Source organism: Xiphias gladius, chromosome 3 (assembly GCF_016859285.1).
Source record: "Xiphias gladius isolate SHS-SW01 ecotype Sanya breed wild chromosome 3, ASM1685928v1, whole genome shotgun sequence".
Taxonomy (NCBI): Eukaryota; Metazoa; Chordata; class Actinopteri; order Istiophoriformes; family Xiphiidae; genus Xiphias; species Xiphias gladius.
Genome location: NC_053402.1, coordinates 1,762,204 through 1,783,618, shown reverse-complemented (window position 1 = coordinate 1,783,618; position 21,415 = coordinate 1,762,204). Strand labels below are relative to the sequence as shown.

General features: G+C 38.9%; 1 protein-coding gene across 1 annotated transcript in view; it reads right to left on the bottom strand.

Moving 5' to 3' along the window:
• The window catches only part of csnk1da (casein kinase 1, delta a), a 28,006-nt gene that overhangs the window by 5,123 nt on the left and 1,468 nt on the right, over positions 1-21,415 (bottom strand). Inside the window, exons 2-6 of the mRNA XM_040158178.1 lie at positions 12,552-12,662; positions 4,067-4,215; positions 2,127-2,355; positions 1,831-2,001; positions 1,458-1,606 (exon numbers count right to left, since the gene is read on the bottom strand). Of these exons, the coding sequence (XP_040014112.1) occupies positions 1,458-1,606; positions 1,831-2,001; positions 2,127-2,355; positions 4,067-4,215; positions 12,552-12,662 (809 nt within the window). The remainder of the gene's footprint in view (positions 1-1,457; positions 1,607-1,830; positions 2,002-2,126; positions 2,356-4,066; positions 4,216-12,551; positions 12,663-21,415) is intronic.

Genomic DNA, 21,415 nt, shown 5'->3' with positions numbered 1-21,415 from the left:
TTTGTTCAAAGTCAATTATCAATTGCATTCTGTTGCATTCCAGTACCCACTGGAAACGTCTCTGAGCATCTGTTCTTCAGCAGCCACATTTATAATACAGTTCAGAGTTGATTTGACATCATTTTTTGAATTTTACAAGCATAAATAGGTTTGCATCTTGTTTAGATGTGCGAACGGCTGCTTTGTGGCTACTTTTTTCATCTCTCTCAGTGACCTCTCATTTAAAATGTCAATTTAGCTGATTACACAAAGCTTCTGTCATTGTCCTACACTTTGGTTTATTTTGTCTGTCGATGTGTTCATTATTTCATCTGCTACACAGAAGCCTGGGAATTCGTAATTCTCTAACTACAAACAAGAAAAACTAGTTTACTGTATGTGCGAAGACAAAGTCAGAAACAACTGACAGTGAAAGCGAATTTACCACGCTGCTCCGGCATGTAAAGACAGCCGAGCGGAGAAAAGAGCTGGGCATGAGCCGGTCCAGACACGTTGCTAGTGACAATGCCACTTCCAGCCACAATGGCAGTGGATTGTCTCTGGCAGCTGCAACAGAGCCATAACGCAACACAGCCAGATCCTGTGGACGTTCGATGTAATACAACAAACTGCTGTTACAGTACATTTGTAAGCTGGTTGCTGCAGTTTCAGTGAGCAGTTCATGGCAGCATGCTTGAAACGGAGGCATGTGCTAGTTATACAGTGTTGCTGTGATTATGGAGCACCTGATAATACGTCTCAAGCAGGCACCCTATGCCTTTTTCAATTTGTGTTCTTGTCTTGACCCAAGTACTGTCTGAATTCAAAGTAAGCATTTTGCCAAGTTTGGCCATGTTTTTAAACCTTTTTTTTCCTTCTCAAATTAACAACGCTTCAACATACAGTATATCAGGCCCCAGCAGCCAACAAAGAACATATATGACATGTATTACTTAACTATGCTTCATGGTAAATATCAGGTACCAGTGGCTCTGACGTTTCCTTAGTGTTTTGAACAAAAGATTGGGAACTTTGGTCTCAGAGTTTTATTTTGCAATATTTGTTCTACACCTTGTTTCTGGTCAAATTGGTCTGTTTTAAAATATTTATTGAGCAGTTAACCTTTTACAAAAAGTACCTCTATGTACTTTTGGCTCCTTATATGTAGAGATCTTGCAACATTTCAATAATAATGATATGAAAATGGAAGGTGCAGTGTGGCACATGATTTAAAATTGACTTTAAATATACATTACAGTGAGCAGTACTGTATCTGTTAATCAAATCACATGTGGTTAAAAGCTTAGAAAAAGCTGGGAAGTTTACAGTTGTGTTGATGTCAGCAAGAATGCTGTTCTTTTAGTTGCAAACTAAACGTAGTCCAGCTCAAGGGAGTTTTGAGTCTGTATTGCATAAAGCAAAATCATGCAATGACCAACTTCGGAGGAGTGAAATCTCAATGTGGCAATACAACTTACAAATTTGAGCATATTCCAGTCAAACACGTAGTCATAGGAGAAGCCCTGTCTGTGGAAGAGGTTCCTGAAGAGCTGGCGGAGATACGAGTAGTCGGGTTTGTCATCGAACCGCAGAGAACGGCAGAAGTTCAAGTAGGTGGCAAACTCCGCTATGGAGATGAAGAGGACAAGAACGTTCACAAACAGACACTCCTCCACATTGACTTCCACCTGTGATACAAAAGCAGTGCTAAGGCTGAAGCGCTGAAGTGCTTACTGAGAAGTGGTTTTTACGAAAGAGCAGTGGGGGTTTGGTTTAGGTCAACGTTAATACAAAAAATCCTAAAATCCTTAACAGAGCTCATGAAAAATGTGAGGGAACAGTCAAACATACATGGGTAGCCTTTGCAGAGGACCTCAATGGGTGTGGACATTTTCTTCTCACTGATGCGTTCGTACTTCTGCCTCTTGGTGGCTGCTTTGAGACCTTGCCAGGGCAGAGAACCCAGGTTGAAGTACATAAGGACGTATCCCAGTGACTCCAAGTCATCCCGTCTTGATTGTTCTGTAGACAGAGAGACAGAGACAGATACAGATCATAGTTTCCTTAGGATCTGAATGATTTATCCATTCATGGCAAGAGTCAGTATTTTATTTTTTTTTTTTCAACTCTATAAGAACACATCTTACCAATGCCCAGATGTGTGTTGATAGAGGCGTAGCGGGCAGTGCCAGTAAGGTTCTTGTTCTCGCGGTAGGGGATGTGCTGGTGTGTGCGAGCATCGCGGTATTTCTTGGCAAGGCCAAAGTCGATGATGTAGACCAGGTTGCCTTTCTTACCCAGCCCCATCAGAAAGTTGTCTGGCTTCACGTCTCTGTGGATGAAATTCTTGGAGTGGATGTATTCAATACGGCTGATCTAGAGGGAAGAGCAAGAGGGAATTTGATGTCCGTGTTAACAGTCCCACGGAGTACTGTGGTAAGACATATCCAATCGTTGAGCTTAAAACTGAGCTCCAGTAATGGCTGAGTGAAATCCAATGTTCAGATCTGTAAGACTCAGATAAAACTGAATTTGAATTCAAAACAAATGTTGGGATTTTGGATCGTCTATCAAAGAAGCTGTAGCATGTCTACAATTAGTTTAAAATTCTGCTGCACATTTCTAGGCTTAAACTTAAACTTCACCATGTATCAGTGAGTTTCCAATGCCATATACTGTAGCCCCACCAGGCCTCTCAGGTCATCAGAGCCCAGGCTCCTGGTTCAAGTCTCTTGATGATCGAGCTTTTGCTGTCCTGGCTCCCAGGTTATGAAACAGTCTTGTTTCAAATCTCACCTCCAGAACTGTTTTGTTATCTTTGGAGAGAGCCAGTCCAAAGGCCAATTCATGGAGTCCGCATCTGCAATGGGTCTGTGTGATGTAAATTTTGCCAAGTAAACTGGTTGTTTGTTTTGTGCAGCCTATGTACAGTTAGGTGCATAAGTATTTGAACAGTGACACAATTTTTCGTAATTTTGCCTCTGTACACCACCACAATAGATTTGAAACACAGCGATTAAGATGTGATTGAAGTGTTGACTTTCAGCTTTAATTCAAGGAGTTTGACGAAAATATCACAGATATCACCTAACCGTTTAGGAATTAAAGCCATTTGTATACAAAGTCCCTGAGCCTCATTGTCAGAGGCTCAAAAGTAATTAGACAATCCAACATAATTATAAATATCAAGATTATTTTTAATACTCGGATGAAAATCCTTTGCAGGCAATGACTGCCTGAAGTCTGGAACCCATGGACATCACCAAATGCTGAGTTTCCTTCCTTGAGATGCTTTGTCAGGCTTTTACTGCAGCTGCCTCCAGTTGCTGATTGTTTGTGGGTCTTTCTGCCCTCAGTTTTGTCTTCAGGAAGTGAAAAGCCTGCTCACTTGGGTTGAGGTCAGGTGACTGACTTGGCCATTGAAAAAATTTTCGATTTCTCTACCTTGAGAAGGTCTCAGGTTGCTTTCCCAGTATGTTTTGGTTCTTTATCCATCTGTACTTTGAAGCACCGTCCTATCATTCCTGCAGTCCACACTCAATAACATCTTGATTTGTTCATTTCAAATCCATCATGGTGGTGTAAAGTCGCAAAATTACCCAAATGTTGTCACTGTCCAAATACTTATTCCCCCAATTGTATGTACCATTTCCCATCCTTGGTCCTATTCTTTTTAAGCGGTTGCACAGCTGTTATCTTTGTAGGGTGAATGGTTGCATGTCCATAGTCTGCGTCTGTCCGAGGGACAGTGGAAATCATGAATTGGCCTTAAATATTTCCCCGTTTCCAGTCTTTATGCTAAGTCAGGCTAACTAGCTTGATATGAACTGAGTGGTATCAATCCACTCATCTAACTCTTGGCAAGAAAGTGAACAAGCCTATTTCCATAACCTATTCCTTCTATGTCCCATATATCATGTACGATGTTGGAATGACATGAAATTTTACGTAGAGGTTTAGAGTAGATTCAGCCAATTGTCTGACTGATGGTAAAGTTTACAATCATCACATTAGGGTTGCCTAATGTCTTAATCAAGACATTAGGCAACCCCCGTCCCCTTCTTTTCTCTTCCTCTCTTGTTCTTACCATCTGGTCGGCAAGCAGCAGGACTGTCTTGAGGCTGAACTTCCGAGAGCAGAAGTTGAACAGATCCTCCAGACTTGGCCCCAGCAGCTCCATCACCATCACATTGTAGTCGCCCTCAGCCCCGCACCACTTTATTGTCGGAATACCCACTGGAGGATAGAAAGGAGCAGAAAACAGCGGAAAGGATTAAATTGGTAATTATTTATTTAGTACTTTGATGGAATGGCTTTTTAAAATTACCAAAAGATATTTGGCTGACAGTTTCTTCATAAAAACCCAGATTATTTTCAAAATTACAGTGGCCGCTATGTTTGTTTTGTCCTTTCCAGTAAATTGTTCTTCTTGCATGTCTGCTGAACTGTGATGGCACTGAAAATTATGTCTTCACACAAATGTCAAAGGAAAACAGTATAGTCAAACTAGGAAGAGTTCAACTTGTCTCCAGTGGCAGTTTTCTTGGCCTTCAAACAAAAACAAAACCTATGCCAAGAAGAACTGAAGCTGTTTTGGGAGCTCACGGAGAACCAGCACCTTCCAAACAAAAATTACGCAGGTTTCACCCTTCTGTATCACTCAGTTGTAATCATTTGGTGGATCTCCTTGAAGGATTAAGGCAAAATGTTCTTTCTATCTGAGCTGGTATGTAAAAAAACTCTTAAGAAACAATTTTAAGAATAATTCTTAAACTTACGAGTCATAACCGTCTTGATAAAAAGTAGGACTTTGTATAAAGAAGCTTCAAGTAACTTTGACAAACGTCTGCGTGTGATTCAGTGCTGACTGCAGTGACTCCTAAGGGCTAGAAATTAAGATAATTGTTTAATTTTTTTGGTCATTTTTCTTCAGCACAAATGTCAATAATTTGTTGGCTGCATTTTCCTCAATGTGGGCAATTTTACTGCTGTTATATATATATATATATATACACACACACACACACACACACACACACACACACACACACACACACACATATATTTATCCACCATGATAAATGTTGGCATTTATCATGGTGGATGATAAATGCCAACAAAAGTATTTAAATCACCAGATGCACCAGTAAAGTTGAACAAAAAAAGTTATGAGTTATGTTATATTGTCTCTCATAAAGTGAACTGAATTTTGTGGCAAGTTATATAGATCAATTGACTCTTCTGGAAGCCGTGTTTCTGATATAGCTATGACAAAGCACATGATTAAGAGAAGATACCAAATGTGAAAGTTTATCAGTTCTGGAAAGACCTCTCTCAAATAAGCGAAAAATTAGAGAAAACAGTAGGAGGTAGTGAGTGACAGAAGTCAACAAATCGGATATCATTATAAAAACTGCAAAATAATGTAAAACAGGATCTCTGTTTTTCATTGCAAGTGTCACTTTCAGACAAGTCAAAAGGATTAAAAATGAGGTCATGAGGATTATTCTGGGTTTGATCCATGAGGTTTAAAAATGGACAAGCAGAGAGGAGAGAGGGAGAGAGGAGAGAACACAAGTTTACCTGATTGCTGGTCCCACAATTCACTCTCATGGTATTTTTTATTTTTTTCTCTTTTCGTGACCAGAAGGATAGTTCCACTTCATCCTCTCATTGAAATTGTAAACACTGACACCTGTTTTGACATGAGGGGGAGGCGGGGCCCTTGTGTAATTTGCAGGGTCTTACCAACTTGCGTAGTGAGCATACAGGGCCGCCCGGCTCTGATCATCAGAAAAACATGCTGGCATTGATCAAAGGAAATGATAAACTCGGAGGATTCCGGTGGTTCGGACGATTTGGAAATGGTTCTCATTTCCCATCGCTAGTCTATAGTGATGTGACTTGCCTGAATCGTTTCCCCCTAAGACTTTATTTCATTACAGTTTTATATCCATGTTTGGCATGGATTTTAAAATCATCAAAGTCCTTTGGAGTCATTTCAAGACTTGTCTTCACATTATCGTATTCCTTTTTCAAATCATCAATTCTCTTTTTGTAGAATCTGTTATGAAATGCTAAAAATCCGAGAGCTGGTTAGATGGTGTCCACAGTCTCAATTAAAATAATAAGATAATACTCCTTTCCTTATAATAACAGCAGCAAGCGCAATAACTAGGCAGGATTTTCCAGATTTTCAAGGGATCAAGGGATTGAGAGCTTGACACCCCTGCTGCTGCAACTCCCCCAGAATTCTTATGGTGAACTCTGTGGAAATTATAATAACAGACCAAACAACCGAAATTGGTCATCAGGTGATTCATAATAAAAGCAGCAATTGACAACCAGCAGAACCAAGATTTATTACACGTCATGCCCCAATGACACAGAACAGAAAACCCCAAACATGTGGTCTAGTCACACAGACCCCTTATTTTACTATGCATGGGGGACCTGTCAATGACATAATGCATTCCCCCTAGCCCGTTACCCTAACCTTAACCACCACAACTGAATGCCTAAGCCTAACCTAAACCTAATTCTAACCCTAAAACCAAGTCTTAACCCTCAAGCGGCCATTTAAACTTGTGAGGTCCAGAATTTAGGTCCCCAGAAAGTGTAGTAGGCTTCTGGTTATTGGACCCCATGAATAAAGTAAAACCAGTCCATTTACATGCACGCACGCACAGACCCTACAACACAAAGGAGGACAAAGAAGTGAAACTTATTGACTCTGAAATGTAGTCTTAGATTAGATTTTGTAGATTCTGTCTCAAGACATTCAATACTGTATGTTAATGTGTTTGTGCATGTAATAACATATGTAATAATATGTGTCTGTTTTAGTTACACTTTTATTCCACTATCCTTAAGTCAGTAGATGTATCCACTTCATCATATTAGAATATTGAAATACTGATGTGGGAATAGCATTTTTGTGTGTGCACCTAAAAATGAACTTGTTTGTGACTTCTTGCGCTTGCATCTCAGTCACATAACGTGAGAAGATCTGTACCTTGCAAACAATAATAATTATTAATGAGTTTCTTCCATAAAATAAAAACAACAAGATTAATAAAGATCATAATTCCTATTGACTTCTCTTGTTTGGCCATTAAGAAGGTAGGGCTGACCCAAATGCCTCAAAGCTACTATCATTGCCGTGGTAACCAACCACCAAATAGATATTTGCTGCATTTAAAAAAAATATTTTACATGCATTACCACAAAAATCCAAAATAGCCCATGAAGTAAGAAATAGTAATCGAACATTATTCATTATGCATTAACATCAATTATTGTTAGTTATTCTCAGAGCATCTCAGGACATTTCATCTCAGTGGTAGTTTTGTGCATCATAGGTCTCATCTAACGTTACCAGCACTGACGCTGGGACAGTGACACGTGACCACGTGAAAGGCTTACAAGTTATAACTATGCTAGCAAGATGTCAAAAATGTTAACTGTCTGGAATGACTTCCAAATTTAAAAAGATGACCACCAGCGCCAAAGGCCTGTAGGACTGTAACACCGAAGCTGTCTTGCAACTTCTAGAATTTTCTTTTTTCTATTATGGCTGGTGTTAGTGCAACCTGCATGCTAATTAAGTATAATGATGAAGTCTGATTTTGCTCCTCGTCTCTGTCCCCCGTCCCTTTAGTTCTCTGATATCATCTGGGAGATGATGCCAAATCTTAACACTTAGAAATATAATGCGTGGCACTTTTTCATTTCTAGGGATATGAGCAAATTAAAACATTCTTAGAATTTTGACACATTTAAGACCTAACTTTTACTTTATATACTAGAAAAAAAATGTCTAAAATGGCTAAAATTCAATGGCTTGAACATGCACATACTGTCCATGGCCCCACACACAGGAGGAGTGTTTAAGTAGAAGCCGGCTGGTTTAGTAGTAGTTGGTAATTAGCTGACGTTGCTTATGCGAAGAGGCCATATGTCATTTCCTTCTACAGGCAGACAGCAATTAAATGGTGTTGCTCAGCACCTAGCACTCATACATACATACACCCAGCACCAGCTATTTATATCCATACAAACGCAAATACATCCAACAGTCTGGGTCAGCCACCATGCCCCAATAAATCCTACCATGCTGGAACAAAAATACAAATGCATGTGTGTGCACAGTAATCCTTACAGAGACAAACCACCCCTTCTACAGAACATGCTCAGGCAAGTAGACTGTTTGCTTTGAAGACAGAAAACAAATAAGACCAGATTGAATTCTTCAGCCAGCAAAGTAAAACTAGTTTAAAAAATTCGTTTGAAGCATGCCACTGTGGCTTCAGAGGCCACCTAAGCAGTATCGGCTACAGGAGTGTCACCATGAAACCTCTCTAGTGATGAGTGCTATTAGAGAATGCAGTTGTCAGTTTTCTTCAAAATGCACTAGAAACTACTGAGCTGGCAGATCATTTAAATATACGCTCCCCAAATTTTTTAGTTCCTGACAGCAATGTTAACTGCCTTTTAACACATACAGACAGCGAAATGTTCTTTCTTGCCTCTCCCATGCTTGAAGCTTGCGGGCATGTTTTGAGTTGAGCAAAATATTTATTGTTTTATCACATTATCCGTACTTCAACACTGGTGCATGACAAATACAATTCCTAATGACTTTGTTTTTTAGCCATGCTAGTGCTGTTACCGTAGACATGGCAATGTCAGTTTGTTGGTTGATAGATCACTTTGGTGTAGTCTGAAACAGAGTGACTATTTGTTGGACAGCCGTGAAATTTTGTTCAGACATTCAGACCTCAAAGAATGAATCCTACTAATTTTGGTAATCCTCTCAATTTTTCTTCATGTGCCACCATGAGGTTGACATTGTTGTTAGTTGAGTTATTATCTCAACTATTGGATTAAATTTTCCATGACATTTGATACACATATATTTATGTTCCTCAAAAGGATGAATCGTAAATTGTATGATTCTTCAATTTTATGCTCCCAGTTTTCGCCATCAGGTCTAAAACTTAAGTTATCTTTACAATACTTTGGTTTATGACCAAATACCTGCAAAACTGATGGCACTGTTTAGTGCTAATTAGCAAATGTTAGCACGTTAACATGCTCAGTGGTGGAATGTACCTAAGTATATTTACTCAAGTACTTAAGTACAAATTTCACGTATTTGTAGTTTACCTAAGTAATTTAATCTTATGCTCCTTTATACTTTTACTCTAGTACATTTCAGTGGAAAATATTGTACTTTTTACTCAACTACATTTATCTTGCAGTTGCAGTTACTTGTTACTATACAGATGAGATGATGCATAGTGAGTACTTTTACTTTTATACTTTAGGTACATTTTCCCAAAAGTACTTTCACATTTATACTCAAGATTTTGAATGCAGCATTTTTACTTGTAGCAGAGTATTTTTAGTATGGTGCTAGATCTAATTAATAGCTCTGAATACTTCCACCAGTAACCATGCTTAATTAAGCTGTTGAACACAGTATACATACCTGCTGAACGTCAGCATGTTACAATTGTCATTGTGAGGATGACAGCATGTTGACATTAGTATTTATCTCAAAGCACTGCTATGCCTAAGTACAGCCTCAAAGAGCCACTAGCATGGATTGTTGACTCTTAAGCCTCAATTATACTCCCTTGCGGACACCATGGACACACAGTTGTTCTTATTATAGTTCTTATTATACTACTTTCTAGCCTGCTTGGAGTCCACTTGGTGCGGACCATGCACAGAGTTGGTGCCCTTGTATCATAGTCACAACAAATTGAAGGGTACACGGATATCCCCCCAGAGCCTCGTGTACACCCTCTGATGACTAAATTTACATAACTCTGACCCTTTAAGACCCTGACATACTCGTGGGTGCAGAACATACGACACTAGCCTTAGTCTTGTCCTGTTGAGCAAGACAGAGTGAGACGTGTCTGTAAAGAACTCCTGCAGAACCAGTAATTATATGACTTTATAACAACATTTTTGGCCTGAAATCCCTGTGTAATCTACATGATAAATCAACTAGAAGACAGACACTGAACCAATATTACTGTTGTCTAAGGTGGCAAATCTGTGGAAATATAACTAAAGATTTTAATATACTAAAAAGTGAACTGCAGGCAGTGAGGGCTGAAATAGTGAAAAATGCTGACGCTGTTTGACCCGAAATTGAGCAAATGAAAGGGAACACTGAAGAAGTTGAGAAGGGGCTCTCAACGTGGTCCGATGAAGTCCATCGAGACTACAGTGAGAGATGTCAAAAAACACGTGGAAGACCTGAGAGGGAAATGTGAGGACATGGAAGGACGGATGAGGAGAGGGAAAATTCGGGTTGTGGGAGTCCCAGACCAGCCATGAATAAATTCAACAGCAGCAGTATCCAAAGTGCCTAATACGCACATAGCAGCCATGATGTGAGGAAGCCAGGACCTTGTGCTATCATTGCAAAGGTGCAATATAATAGAGACTGTATGGAGATTTTAAGATGAGCCATCAAAACCACATTGCCATCTTCCTGGAATAAGCAGCCAGCACTGCCAGAGCGAGAGCGGCCTTTATGGACATCCGAAAAAAAGCCCAGGGACGACAAGAATACAGTACGGCCTACTCTTCCCAGCCGGACTCTGAATCTTATGCAATGGAAAAGAGAAGGAGTTTTGGGACGCAGCCAAAGCCACGGAATTTTTGAAAAAAAAAAAATCATTCCAGTGATAGAGACTGAGACCGGACAAGGACATCTCTAACCTGGGAGTAAAGGATCATTGTTTGATAAGTAACTGAGTCCCCTGTGTATAGTGTAAGAGCTATTGCTTGTCTATTATTGTGCCCAGTTATTGATTTAATCACCACTTTACTTTTACTTTTTTCTTTGTCTGAGTAACTTACATTTTTTTGTTTTACTCATTATTATAGTGACTAAATTTTAGACAAGTGATAGACTTGCAGTTAGGAGAAAAGAATCAGGGTGGAAATGTGCGCCTAGTGTGCATATATGCATGTGTTCACATGCAGGCTGAGTATTTGTACTTGGGCACATGGTATAAGAAGAATGCATCATCTTATAGTAAGGTGTATGCTTAATTAACGCACATTTGTCCAAATAAGAGTATCTGATTCATTCATTCACCGCCTCCCTCTCTCCCTGTTTCTAATTAATTGTCTGGCAGTCTCAGGTTAAAATTATGGTGCCATTACAAGTAGGGATTTTGAGCATATTTAATTATTGGACACAGTAAAGAGAACAATAAGGGACTAGCATTATATCTCAGAGAACTGTCATGGGACATAGGATATAGGCCAACCTCTAGGCCGTGGAGTTTAAATGGGTTGCTCCTTAATGACAAAGATCTCATTACTTAAATTGTATTCAAATACAAATGTTTCAACAGAAATATCACCACTTATATTATGGGACTGTGCAAAAGCATATTTAAGAGGATATATCACTATTACTCATTTACAAGAACCAAGAATGGAAGAAGGGAATATAGACAACTGGCATTGGAACAGACATTTAAAAGGTTAGAAAAACATAAACAAACTTAATATCCTATGCTCCTGAACAACCTGAAAGATGCACAAAGAGAATAAAACAGTTTAATAAAGAGAACAGTAAAACAGTTTAGCAGAGAAGATTGCGGGCAATTTAAGGTTTGCCAATCAAAGACATTATCAAGATGATAACAAGACAAGTAGATTATTAGCATTTAGATTGGGAAAGCAGCGACCATCAAATATAGTACAGAAGATAAATTCTAGTAATTCAAATAATCCTTTTACTAGACCGGATTATATTGATGAATCTTTTGTTTGATTCTAAAAATCTTTATATAAAAATTCAGACACCTGCTATGAAGACATTGCTTTAGCATCACTTTTGAAAAATATAAAAAAAAAAAATTAACAAAGCTGATGGGTGACGATTTGGACGAGATGCCAGAGATAATTTCCACTTTAATAACAACAAAAGCCCAGGACCTAATGGGAATATTAATGAACTTTATAAAAATATAATTAATACCGCCCCCCCCTACTAAAAGCAAAGCAATATGCTCTGCAATCTGGCCTAACAGCACCCTCATGGATGGAAGTTACCATAGTGGTAATACACAAATGTTCAAGAGCCTACTGAATGCCAGTAATAGAAGATGCTTTATTGCTATCCTTCAATGCACATATAGCATTCCATCGTCTATCCTTCTCCTTAAACAGTTCAAATTCAGCCCTAACCTTATAAGGTGGATACAAACACTGTTCTCAAATCCACTTGCCTCTGTCAGAGTTAAGAGTCTTAGTTCAGAGAGTTCTGCATTCGAACATGGATGTAGACAAGGATACTCACCGTTGACCCATCATGGCCAATGCCTACCACCAGTTAGTTCCTCAGTTAACTCAATATGTTTGTCAGAGACACCAAACAGAGATCAGTTACCAACGATTTACAATGATAGATGGATGTTGGCTTATAATTTTCAGTGCTTGCAAGTGAGTGCCGAGTACTTTGTTCATAAAAGCACCAACAACAGTCGTACGTGGCAGGATGTGTGTTAATTGTGTGTTACAGTATACAGTACCTCCACCCTGCATCATCTTGTAGATTTTGCTCTCTATGTGGAGCTGTGGGTGTTTGGTCTTCACACATTCCAATTTGATGGCTACCTCCTCTCCAACAGAGATATCAGTACCTAGACAGAGACATAGACAGACAGCGATGTTACGTGCAAGGTAACACATTAAGATTACCGTTGAAATGTTGTACATTCAGATTTACAGTACATTTACTATGGCATTTATTTATCAAATGTAACAGTATCTAATCTGCAGCATGAAGATTAGACCTGATAGGAGCATTGTGGTCAAGTCTTTAATTTGGTCATTTTTTTTACGAAAATAATGAACATTTTCCTCTGTCAACAGTTTGTATAGTGCTGCTGGTCACAGAAAAAATTATGTATCACTTAGGTGGTGATTACAGTGGAGTGCTTTTTTTTTTTTTTCACGTATCTACTTGCATGTGCAGCCCAAATTCCTCACAGCTATCATTACATTTTCATCTAACAGACAAGAGGATTTTGGGAATTATTTGCCTGAGACCACTCTTTACTGCTCTGTGCTGCTGCTCCGAGTGATCTGACAAATCACTGCTTCAGCTGGTTTCGTCCTAAATATGGTTATAGGGTCCAGTTCCCTCCACATAAACAGAACAACTGGCACCGGGTTACATAACCGCATTTCTCACACACACAGGATCTCATATGAGCAGCTGTTCAATCATGTAGGCTAACCGCAGCCCCAATGGAGCATCATTGATTTCTCTTTATGATGTCATCTGGGTGGGCTAAGCTGCACTCACCAGGGTTGGGCAAACCACAAGGACCATGACTCCAACTAACTAATCAGTGTGCCAAGGTCTGCCATCAAACTCTTGAAAGGCAGTTTTGAGGGCAGGATGCAAATAATACATGCTGACTCAACTGTAATGTTGATCGTGCTGATCGACAGAATATAAATCGTATTTTTAAAGAAAATTTTGTTTAAGTAATTCATCACGTTAACATTGCTGCTCACACTTGTATCTTTGCTTGCTTATTCTGTTTCACATCACTGTAATTTGAATATTATGCAATAGTCAGTACATTGAGCATTTTAAAGCATAATTTTGGCTCTGATAGCATGTCATGTCTATTATAATTTTATAGACTAAATTAATGAGAGAATTGATTAATAATGCAAACAGCCATTACTTTTAGCCTTATCATTGATGTAAAAGTTTTATATTTGTATTTAAAGTATGCTGAATGCATTGGCTGACAAGTAAACAAGAGCAACTCTATTTTAGTTTGAGTACAACTAGGGCTGTGCGATATGACCACAATCTCATAACAATATAGGTCATTTCATATCTATGTAACAACATATCACAACATAGCACATTTTCTGTAAATTCAATGAATAAATGGTTTATATAATGCAAAGTACGGTTTTCTGGTCCGTGTCAAACTATTCAAATCCAAACCCTGTCCATTTGAGAGAAGTAGTCCCTCTCTTAGGCACAAGCTCCTCCTTTTGTCTTGGCTGGGCAGAGACCTCCTCCCTGTTCGGAAAAAACCCTTTCTGTGTCACATTCACTCCCCCCCATGTTTGTTTGGGTTGCCTTCATGGAAATTTCCTGTCTTTATCCTTGCCATGTAGCACAACGCAAAGCGTCGTCCAAATGACAAAAAATATTGCCATTAAGAGTGTGATTTGCAACACGATGAAACACACAATAGAGCATAATATTGCCACACGATATATATCACCATATCGCACACCCATAAGTACAAGACTCTGAAACACACCCTAAGATTTTTATAACTCAGAGACTTGTTGTTGTAGTTTGTTCTTGGCCAATCAATCAATTAGCTACAATGTAAATGTCTGCAAAGGCTGTTCACAGTCCGAGCAACACATATTGCACCATAGGAATGTGATTTATCAAGACAGGTTTTTTGGGGAATGCAGCCCCCACTGATCTTCAGAGAGGGGAGGTTGTGTGTATGTAAGTAAGAGTGTGTGTGTTTGTGTGTTACTGGTAAGACAGTGTATACATATGTGCTGTGTTTTTATAATGAGTGGTGCTGCTGGCAAAACATGTTCAGACTCATCCCTCTACACTGATTTACAATCTTAAATATGCAAATATTACATGACATATAATAAATCACCAACCATCCCACACTGCACTAAATCATATGAAGGAAATCTTCACTTGCATTAACAAACTTTTAAGAAGAAAAACAGTTTACTGCCATGAATACATATGAAATATTATCTCATGCCACTCAGTCATACCAGTATTTGCATGTTAATCATCATGACAGAAACTTGAAAGTGAACACAGATGCCTAGATCTAATTTAAGTTATTCTAAAGTATCACTTTGAAATTCACAGCACAGACACAGGCAGCATGATAAGACAAATGATGTGAATTACGGCATGTAAGACCAACCACAGAATGCTAACAATCCCCTTTCCTAATACTGTAGCAGCAAACTGGGGGAGGTGTGAGCTAGCAGAAGCAACATATTGCACAGAGAATGTCAAAGTTTGGAGTCGGACCTCAACTGTAGAACCTATGGTTCAGGACAAGGACAACATCAAATCAAGCCTATTAGCATGAGTTAATGCAGTTTTCCTGAGATGTCACTAATGCTGTGCGCATACTTCAAGCGGAGGCAAAAACATACTGAATGAGCAGTTTGCTTTGCAACTACAAGAAAAAAAACTCAGACAGGAGTTCTCACCTTCAAACTTTCTGTGAAGGAGTTGACTGAGATGATGTCAACATAACCCCTATAAACACAGTAACTTCTCAAACAATCAAACTATGAAGCTCCAAAAGCAGAAAACAGAAAGACAGCACCAAAATGCCTCACCAGTCTGAAAACTGAGTCCCCCCCAGCATAAGTCTGAGCATGTCTTAAGTTCTCTGTTGTTGTTACAGTTCTAAAACACTGTTCACTAGATTTACTTATATAAGTGGACCCATCCCTTTTAGCATATACTAGTGAAACCATTTCAGTTTACCTAGCTACAGTCCAGACCATGATTTGGACAGTTACACATTTTGTTTTTCAATTTCTGTGCTTCAGCACATTCAAATTTGAAATAAAATAATGGCTACTACATTAAAGTAAGAAGTCCCAGATTTAATTTTCACAGGTTTACATCAAACCCTTGCAATTTGCACGTGTGTTAAGAAGGTTCGCACAAAGCTCTTTCAATATTGACATAAACCTACAATTTCTTTATGCAGCGAACACTGAGCCAAGTTAAACTTTTTTACAGTTGACCCCGCGTTCTTTTGCCACAATCTTCAGTGTCGGCACATCCACTGTACCAATGAATTGGTCTAATTGTTCTGAATGAGGGGTAAGGTTGGGTATCATCTGAAAATTTTTCGCAGGGACTGGTACTACACACTAGGTACAGACAGAAAAACAATACTTTTTAAATGTCTGTTTTTCTAAAAAAATCCTTTTGACATTTATCAAAAGAAAAAGTTCTTAAGAAACAAAGCAATAATCTGGATTATTTTTGGCCAGGTTGCCAGGCAACCAGTGGGAAGTGCAGAAGTGACATCTTCCTACCAGAAAATAGCCTGATACATAACATCCCCTAACACGACAACCTAACATTTTTATTTACTTATTTACTGATTAAATCAAAGTACATATAATGTATTAATTAGTGAGCTTTAAAAAGGTACTGGTAGGTGGATTTTGTTAACTTTGTTTGGACAGGGCCAGGGAAGCTACCTTGCCTACATAAATAGTCTAAAATTAGCAACATTTTCATTTAATTCAGCAACTATCTGACCAAAGAGTAAGTAAACAAAACTACAAATTTGACCAGGTGTTCAATGGTATTTGATAATTTTCCATACTTGGTGCTATGGACCAATTTTGTTCGGGACCAAACAAGCAGTGAGGGTTGATACCCAGCCCTAATGAGGGGGTAGCATTTTTTCATATAGAGCCAATGTCACGATCAAAATTCAGAGAATACAGACACGAGGGAAAACTCAATGAAGTGTATTTGTTTTACTCAAGTTTGAGAAAAATCCACTTTTCACTGCACATTTTAAAATTCGATTTTTTTATGTCTTCTGTTTATTGCGTACATTAAATGTAAAAAATAATTTAGTATGAGTACACAATACTGCCAACAGTCTTCAACTAGAATTACCGCCTCGGAGTTGTATGTCTCCGCCAACCAGTCAAGCTGCAGGAAATATGGTCACAATCGCCCCTTCTGTTCCTGAGTTGTGGTGAATAATGGCCAGAAAAGTGGTTTTGCAGAACATTATTATGTCAAAGTGAAGTTGACCTTTTGGATCTCAAAGTTCATCACTTCATCACTAGAATCTAATCATTTCCTTCTTTAATCCAAGTGAATGTTTGTGCTAAATTTGAAGAAATTCCCTCAGGGTACTCCTGATATATTGTGTTCATGGGAATGGGCCGGAAGCCCGGACGGTCAACCTGAAAAACATAATGCCTCCGGCATGCTGCATCACATTAGTCAATAGCCACTCAGAGGGGAGAGGAGGGAGAGATAAGTAAAGACAAAAACACAAAGTGATTATGTAAGCAGCTGGCAGCTCTCACTGTCAGTCCAAACAACAGGTCACGTGGAAGGACAGACTGGATCCAATTGATGTATTAATTAACTTACCCTCTCTTGCGTTTAAAAAGACAACTCAGAGGCTGACTAGTTTACTATCTTACCCAGAGGAGTTTTTGATTTTTTTGCAATGGCAAAGAATCATGACAACTTAAAACTACTTATTTATGCTCGTACTGCACATACAAAACACATGAAAGCACTTCTAATATGGAGATTTGGGCAGGAATATAAGAGAATATAAATGTTATGATGCAGAGGTCACACTGTTCACTTCTGTACTACTTTTCAAAACCCCTTTTTCACAGCAAATTAAAAACAGATTTGAAATTATTTTTAGCTATCTGATTTAAAATTTTTTATTTCCCTTAAGGTAAAAAAAAAAACAGCGAAAGTGAGAGACCTCACAAAAAACACTGACCAACAAGGCTGCCTAGAAAAAAAAAATATAAGGATGGTCTTCACTTAGCATCAGGAAGCCAAACTTTTTAACAGACCAATCTATTTCAAACACTTTTTACTTCATCTTTTATGGGCAACTAAAGTATGACCAAATCACTAACCGAAGCAGCAGCTTAATAAATCCAAATTAAGCTTATACAATGCATTCAGAAAGTTTTCCTACCCCTTCACTTTTTTCACATTTTGTTATGCAGCCTTATGCTAAAATCGTTGAAATTAAATTTTCCCTCATCAATCTATACTCAATACCCCATTATGATGAGGCGAAAACAGAATTTTGGACATTTTTGCAAATTTATTCAAAAAGAAAAACTTAAATATCACAATGATAAGTATTCAGACTATGATACTCAAAATTTAGCTCAGGTGCCTCCCATTTCTCTCGATCATCTTGATATTTCTACACCTTGATTCGAGTCCCACTGTGATAAATTCAACTGATTGGACGTGATTTGGAAAGGCACACAGCTGTCTACATAAGGTCTCACAGCTGACAATGCATATCAGAGCAAAAACCAAACCATGAGGTCGAAAGAACTGCCTGCAGAGCTCAGAGAAAGGATTGTGTCAATGCACAGATCTGGGGAAGGCTACAAAAAAACAAGACAAGGTCAAAACCTAGTATATGGCTGGACCACCCTTTATCTGTTTGCTTCTCTCCTTCTTTCTGTGTTCATATCTACAGGAATTTTATACAACCAAATTCCAAATAAAGTTGTTATAATAATAAATAGAGACTGAACGCAGCCCATTAAGACTACCATGTTAACCAGCAGTCACTTCCATGCTGCTGCTCTGCTAAAATCCTGATTTCATAATTACATCATCTGACTAAATCACCATATATATAAGTTGAAGAGAATGGCTGTGCTATGATTTTGTCTTAATTTAATTGTAAAATGATTACTCAGTGAGATAGTTAGAAGCTCATTCACATCTATGTCAGTTGCTGTGTAGACAATTGAATGAGACACAGAGAGGTGTGCTGGAGGGCAGAAGGAAAGCACAACCTCACACACACGGGACAATATTAGTGACTCTTGTACAGAAAGTTACCAAGGTTTGTCCACAAGGCATTAGATTTGTTGCTAGGTGTTTTTGCGAAGAAAACTTGCTTAAGCGGTGTGAAAAGTCAGTAAATCTAGCGACAAAGCTGCTAAGTAGGCAAAACTACCAGTAAAAACACCCCCCTGATGACGCAGTGTAAATTGTTTTAGCCAATTCCTTTTGAAAAAGCAATGGCCAATGAGGAAACTCCAACACTTGGCCAGATGACCAATTGCATAAAGCCAGCACTCAGATCCAATGTGGACATGGGAGAAACTTCCAGAAGGACAACCATCACTGCAGCACACACAGGCCAGAGATAATTCTCTGAATACACATGAAAGCCTGCTTGGAGTTTGCAAAACAGCACCAAAAGGGCTCCCATACTGTGAGAAGCAAAATTCTTTGGTCTGATACAACCAAGATTGAAGTGTTTGGCCTCACTTCTAAGCGTCATGTCTGGAGGAAACCAGTTACCGCTCCTCACCTGCCCAATTCCATCCCAACAGTGCAGCACAGTGGTGGCAGCATGATGCTGGTGATGGCAGGGACAGGGAGACTTGTCAGGGTTGAGGGAAAGCTGAAAGGAAAGTAGTACCCGAGATATCTTTAATGAAAACCTGGTCCACAGCACTGAGGAACTCAGACTGGGCCGAAGGTTCACCTTCCAACAGGACAATGACCCTAAGCACACAGCCAAGGCAACGCAGGAGTGGCTTTGGGACAACTCTGTGGCCCAGCCAGAGCCCTGAATTGAACTCAATGGAACATCTCTGCAGAGACCTGAAAATGACTGTCCACTAACGGTCCCCTTCCGACCTGACAGAGCTTGAGAGGATCTGCAAAGACGAATGGCAAAAAATCCCCACATCCAGGTGTACAAAGCTTGTCTGTAAATACAGTAGTCTAGTGTAATGCTGAAACAATCACTCAATTAATTAACTGCTTATCTGATCAAGAGTTAAGTAAATATAAGTAAATAATGTATCCAAAAAAAAAAGTGCCAAACGTTAGCCGGTTCCAGCTTCTCAAATATGAAGAATTGCTGCTTTTCCTTTTTAAGATCTTTTAATTGAAACAATTTGGGTTATGGACAGTTTTCTGACATTTTATAGATACATGATTCAAAAAAAAAAAAAAAATTGTTATTTTTCATTACCCTTGTGTCCATTCTGCCAAAACTGAATGTGTTTACTAACATACAATGGCATGAAAAAGTTAGGGCACCCCTGGCTAACAGTTCTTACAGCGAAGAGTTAAGTGAGTAAAAGATGACCTGATTTTGAAAGCATAAAGTTAAAGATGACAAATTTCTTACATATTTTAAGCAAGATTACTTTTTTATTTCCATCTTTTAAAATTTTCAAAATAACAAAAAAGGAAAAGGGCCCGAAAAAGAAGTTCGGACACTCTGCAAAGTCCGTACTTAGTAACACCCCCTTTGGCAAGTATCACAGCTCGTAAATGCTTTTGTAGCAGCTAACAGGCTTTCAGTTCTTGTTTTGGGGATTCTGACCCATTCCTCCTGCAAAAGGCTTCTAGTTCTGTGGCATTTGTGCAGGTGGCACTGCACAGTAGAACGACGCACCACCACTTCAGAGTCTGCTAAATTTTCCTGGAGATCTTTTGCAGTCAAATGGGGGTTTGGATTTGGTTTTCTAGCAATCCTACGAGTCCGGTTCTCTCTGAAACTTTTCTCGGTCTTCCAGGCCTCAACTTGACCTCCACCATTCCTGTTAAATGGAATTTCTTAACTAAATTATTAATTGAGGAAACGGCTACCTGAAAACACTTTACTATCTTCTTATAGGCTTCTCCTTGGAATCAATTATTTTTATTTTCAGAGCGCTGGGCAGCTGCTTAGAGGAGATGATTTGGCTGATTGTCTGGACAAGGTTTGAGGAGTCAAAAAATGTATAAAGTTTTGAAATTTGCATCACTTGGCCTTTCTTAATGATGACTGTGAACAAGCCATAGCCCTAACAAGCTGATTAAGACCTTGGTAAACGTTATCTGAGATCTCAAATCTCATGAGGTGCCCAAACTTTTGTAATGGTGCTCCTTTCCTTTTTTCCCCACTCTAAAATGGTACAAAACATAAAAGTAATAAACTAATCTTGCTTAAATGTTGAAAAGAATGTTTTATATTTAACTTCACGCCTTTTGGAGATCAGTTCAACTCTCTGCATAATTCAACCCCCACTCTCCCTTTGCGTCTCTCCTGCAACATTGTGGGATACACAGCGTTGCCCATACATAGACTGTAATTGGGCGGCCCACCCAGGTAGATTAAGACCAGCCCAGGTAGATAAAACCACTTGGTTTCAATTTCGGTAAATCTTACATTTGAACGCCTTATTTCAATCTTTTCAAACTAACAAATTTTTGGCCACACACCTGTCTGAGTTGCGTGCCCTGCAGTAATTGATTGGGGATGAGAGGCGTATTTGTGTGCAGCCGCCTAGATAACCTCTACAATTAGTCCACACGCGAGACGTTTATGGAACATCAGTAAATTGTAGCTACAGATGCTACAAATGACCTGGGTTACATTTTTCTCCTCTAAACTGCATGCACATCAATCCCAGGCCATGCAACCCACCACAAGTCAATTTTCAAACTGTGGGGAACACAAGATAGGCCTATTTCTGTTTATTTATTTTTATTCAATACAGGTTATTTATTTTATATAATTTTCCATTTACATGTTTTGCAGCTGTATATTTTCAAACAGGGAAGGAAACTCTGTCTGGGCATTTT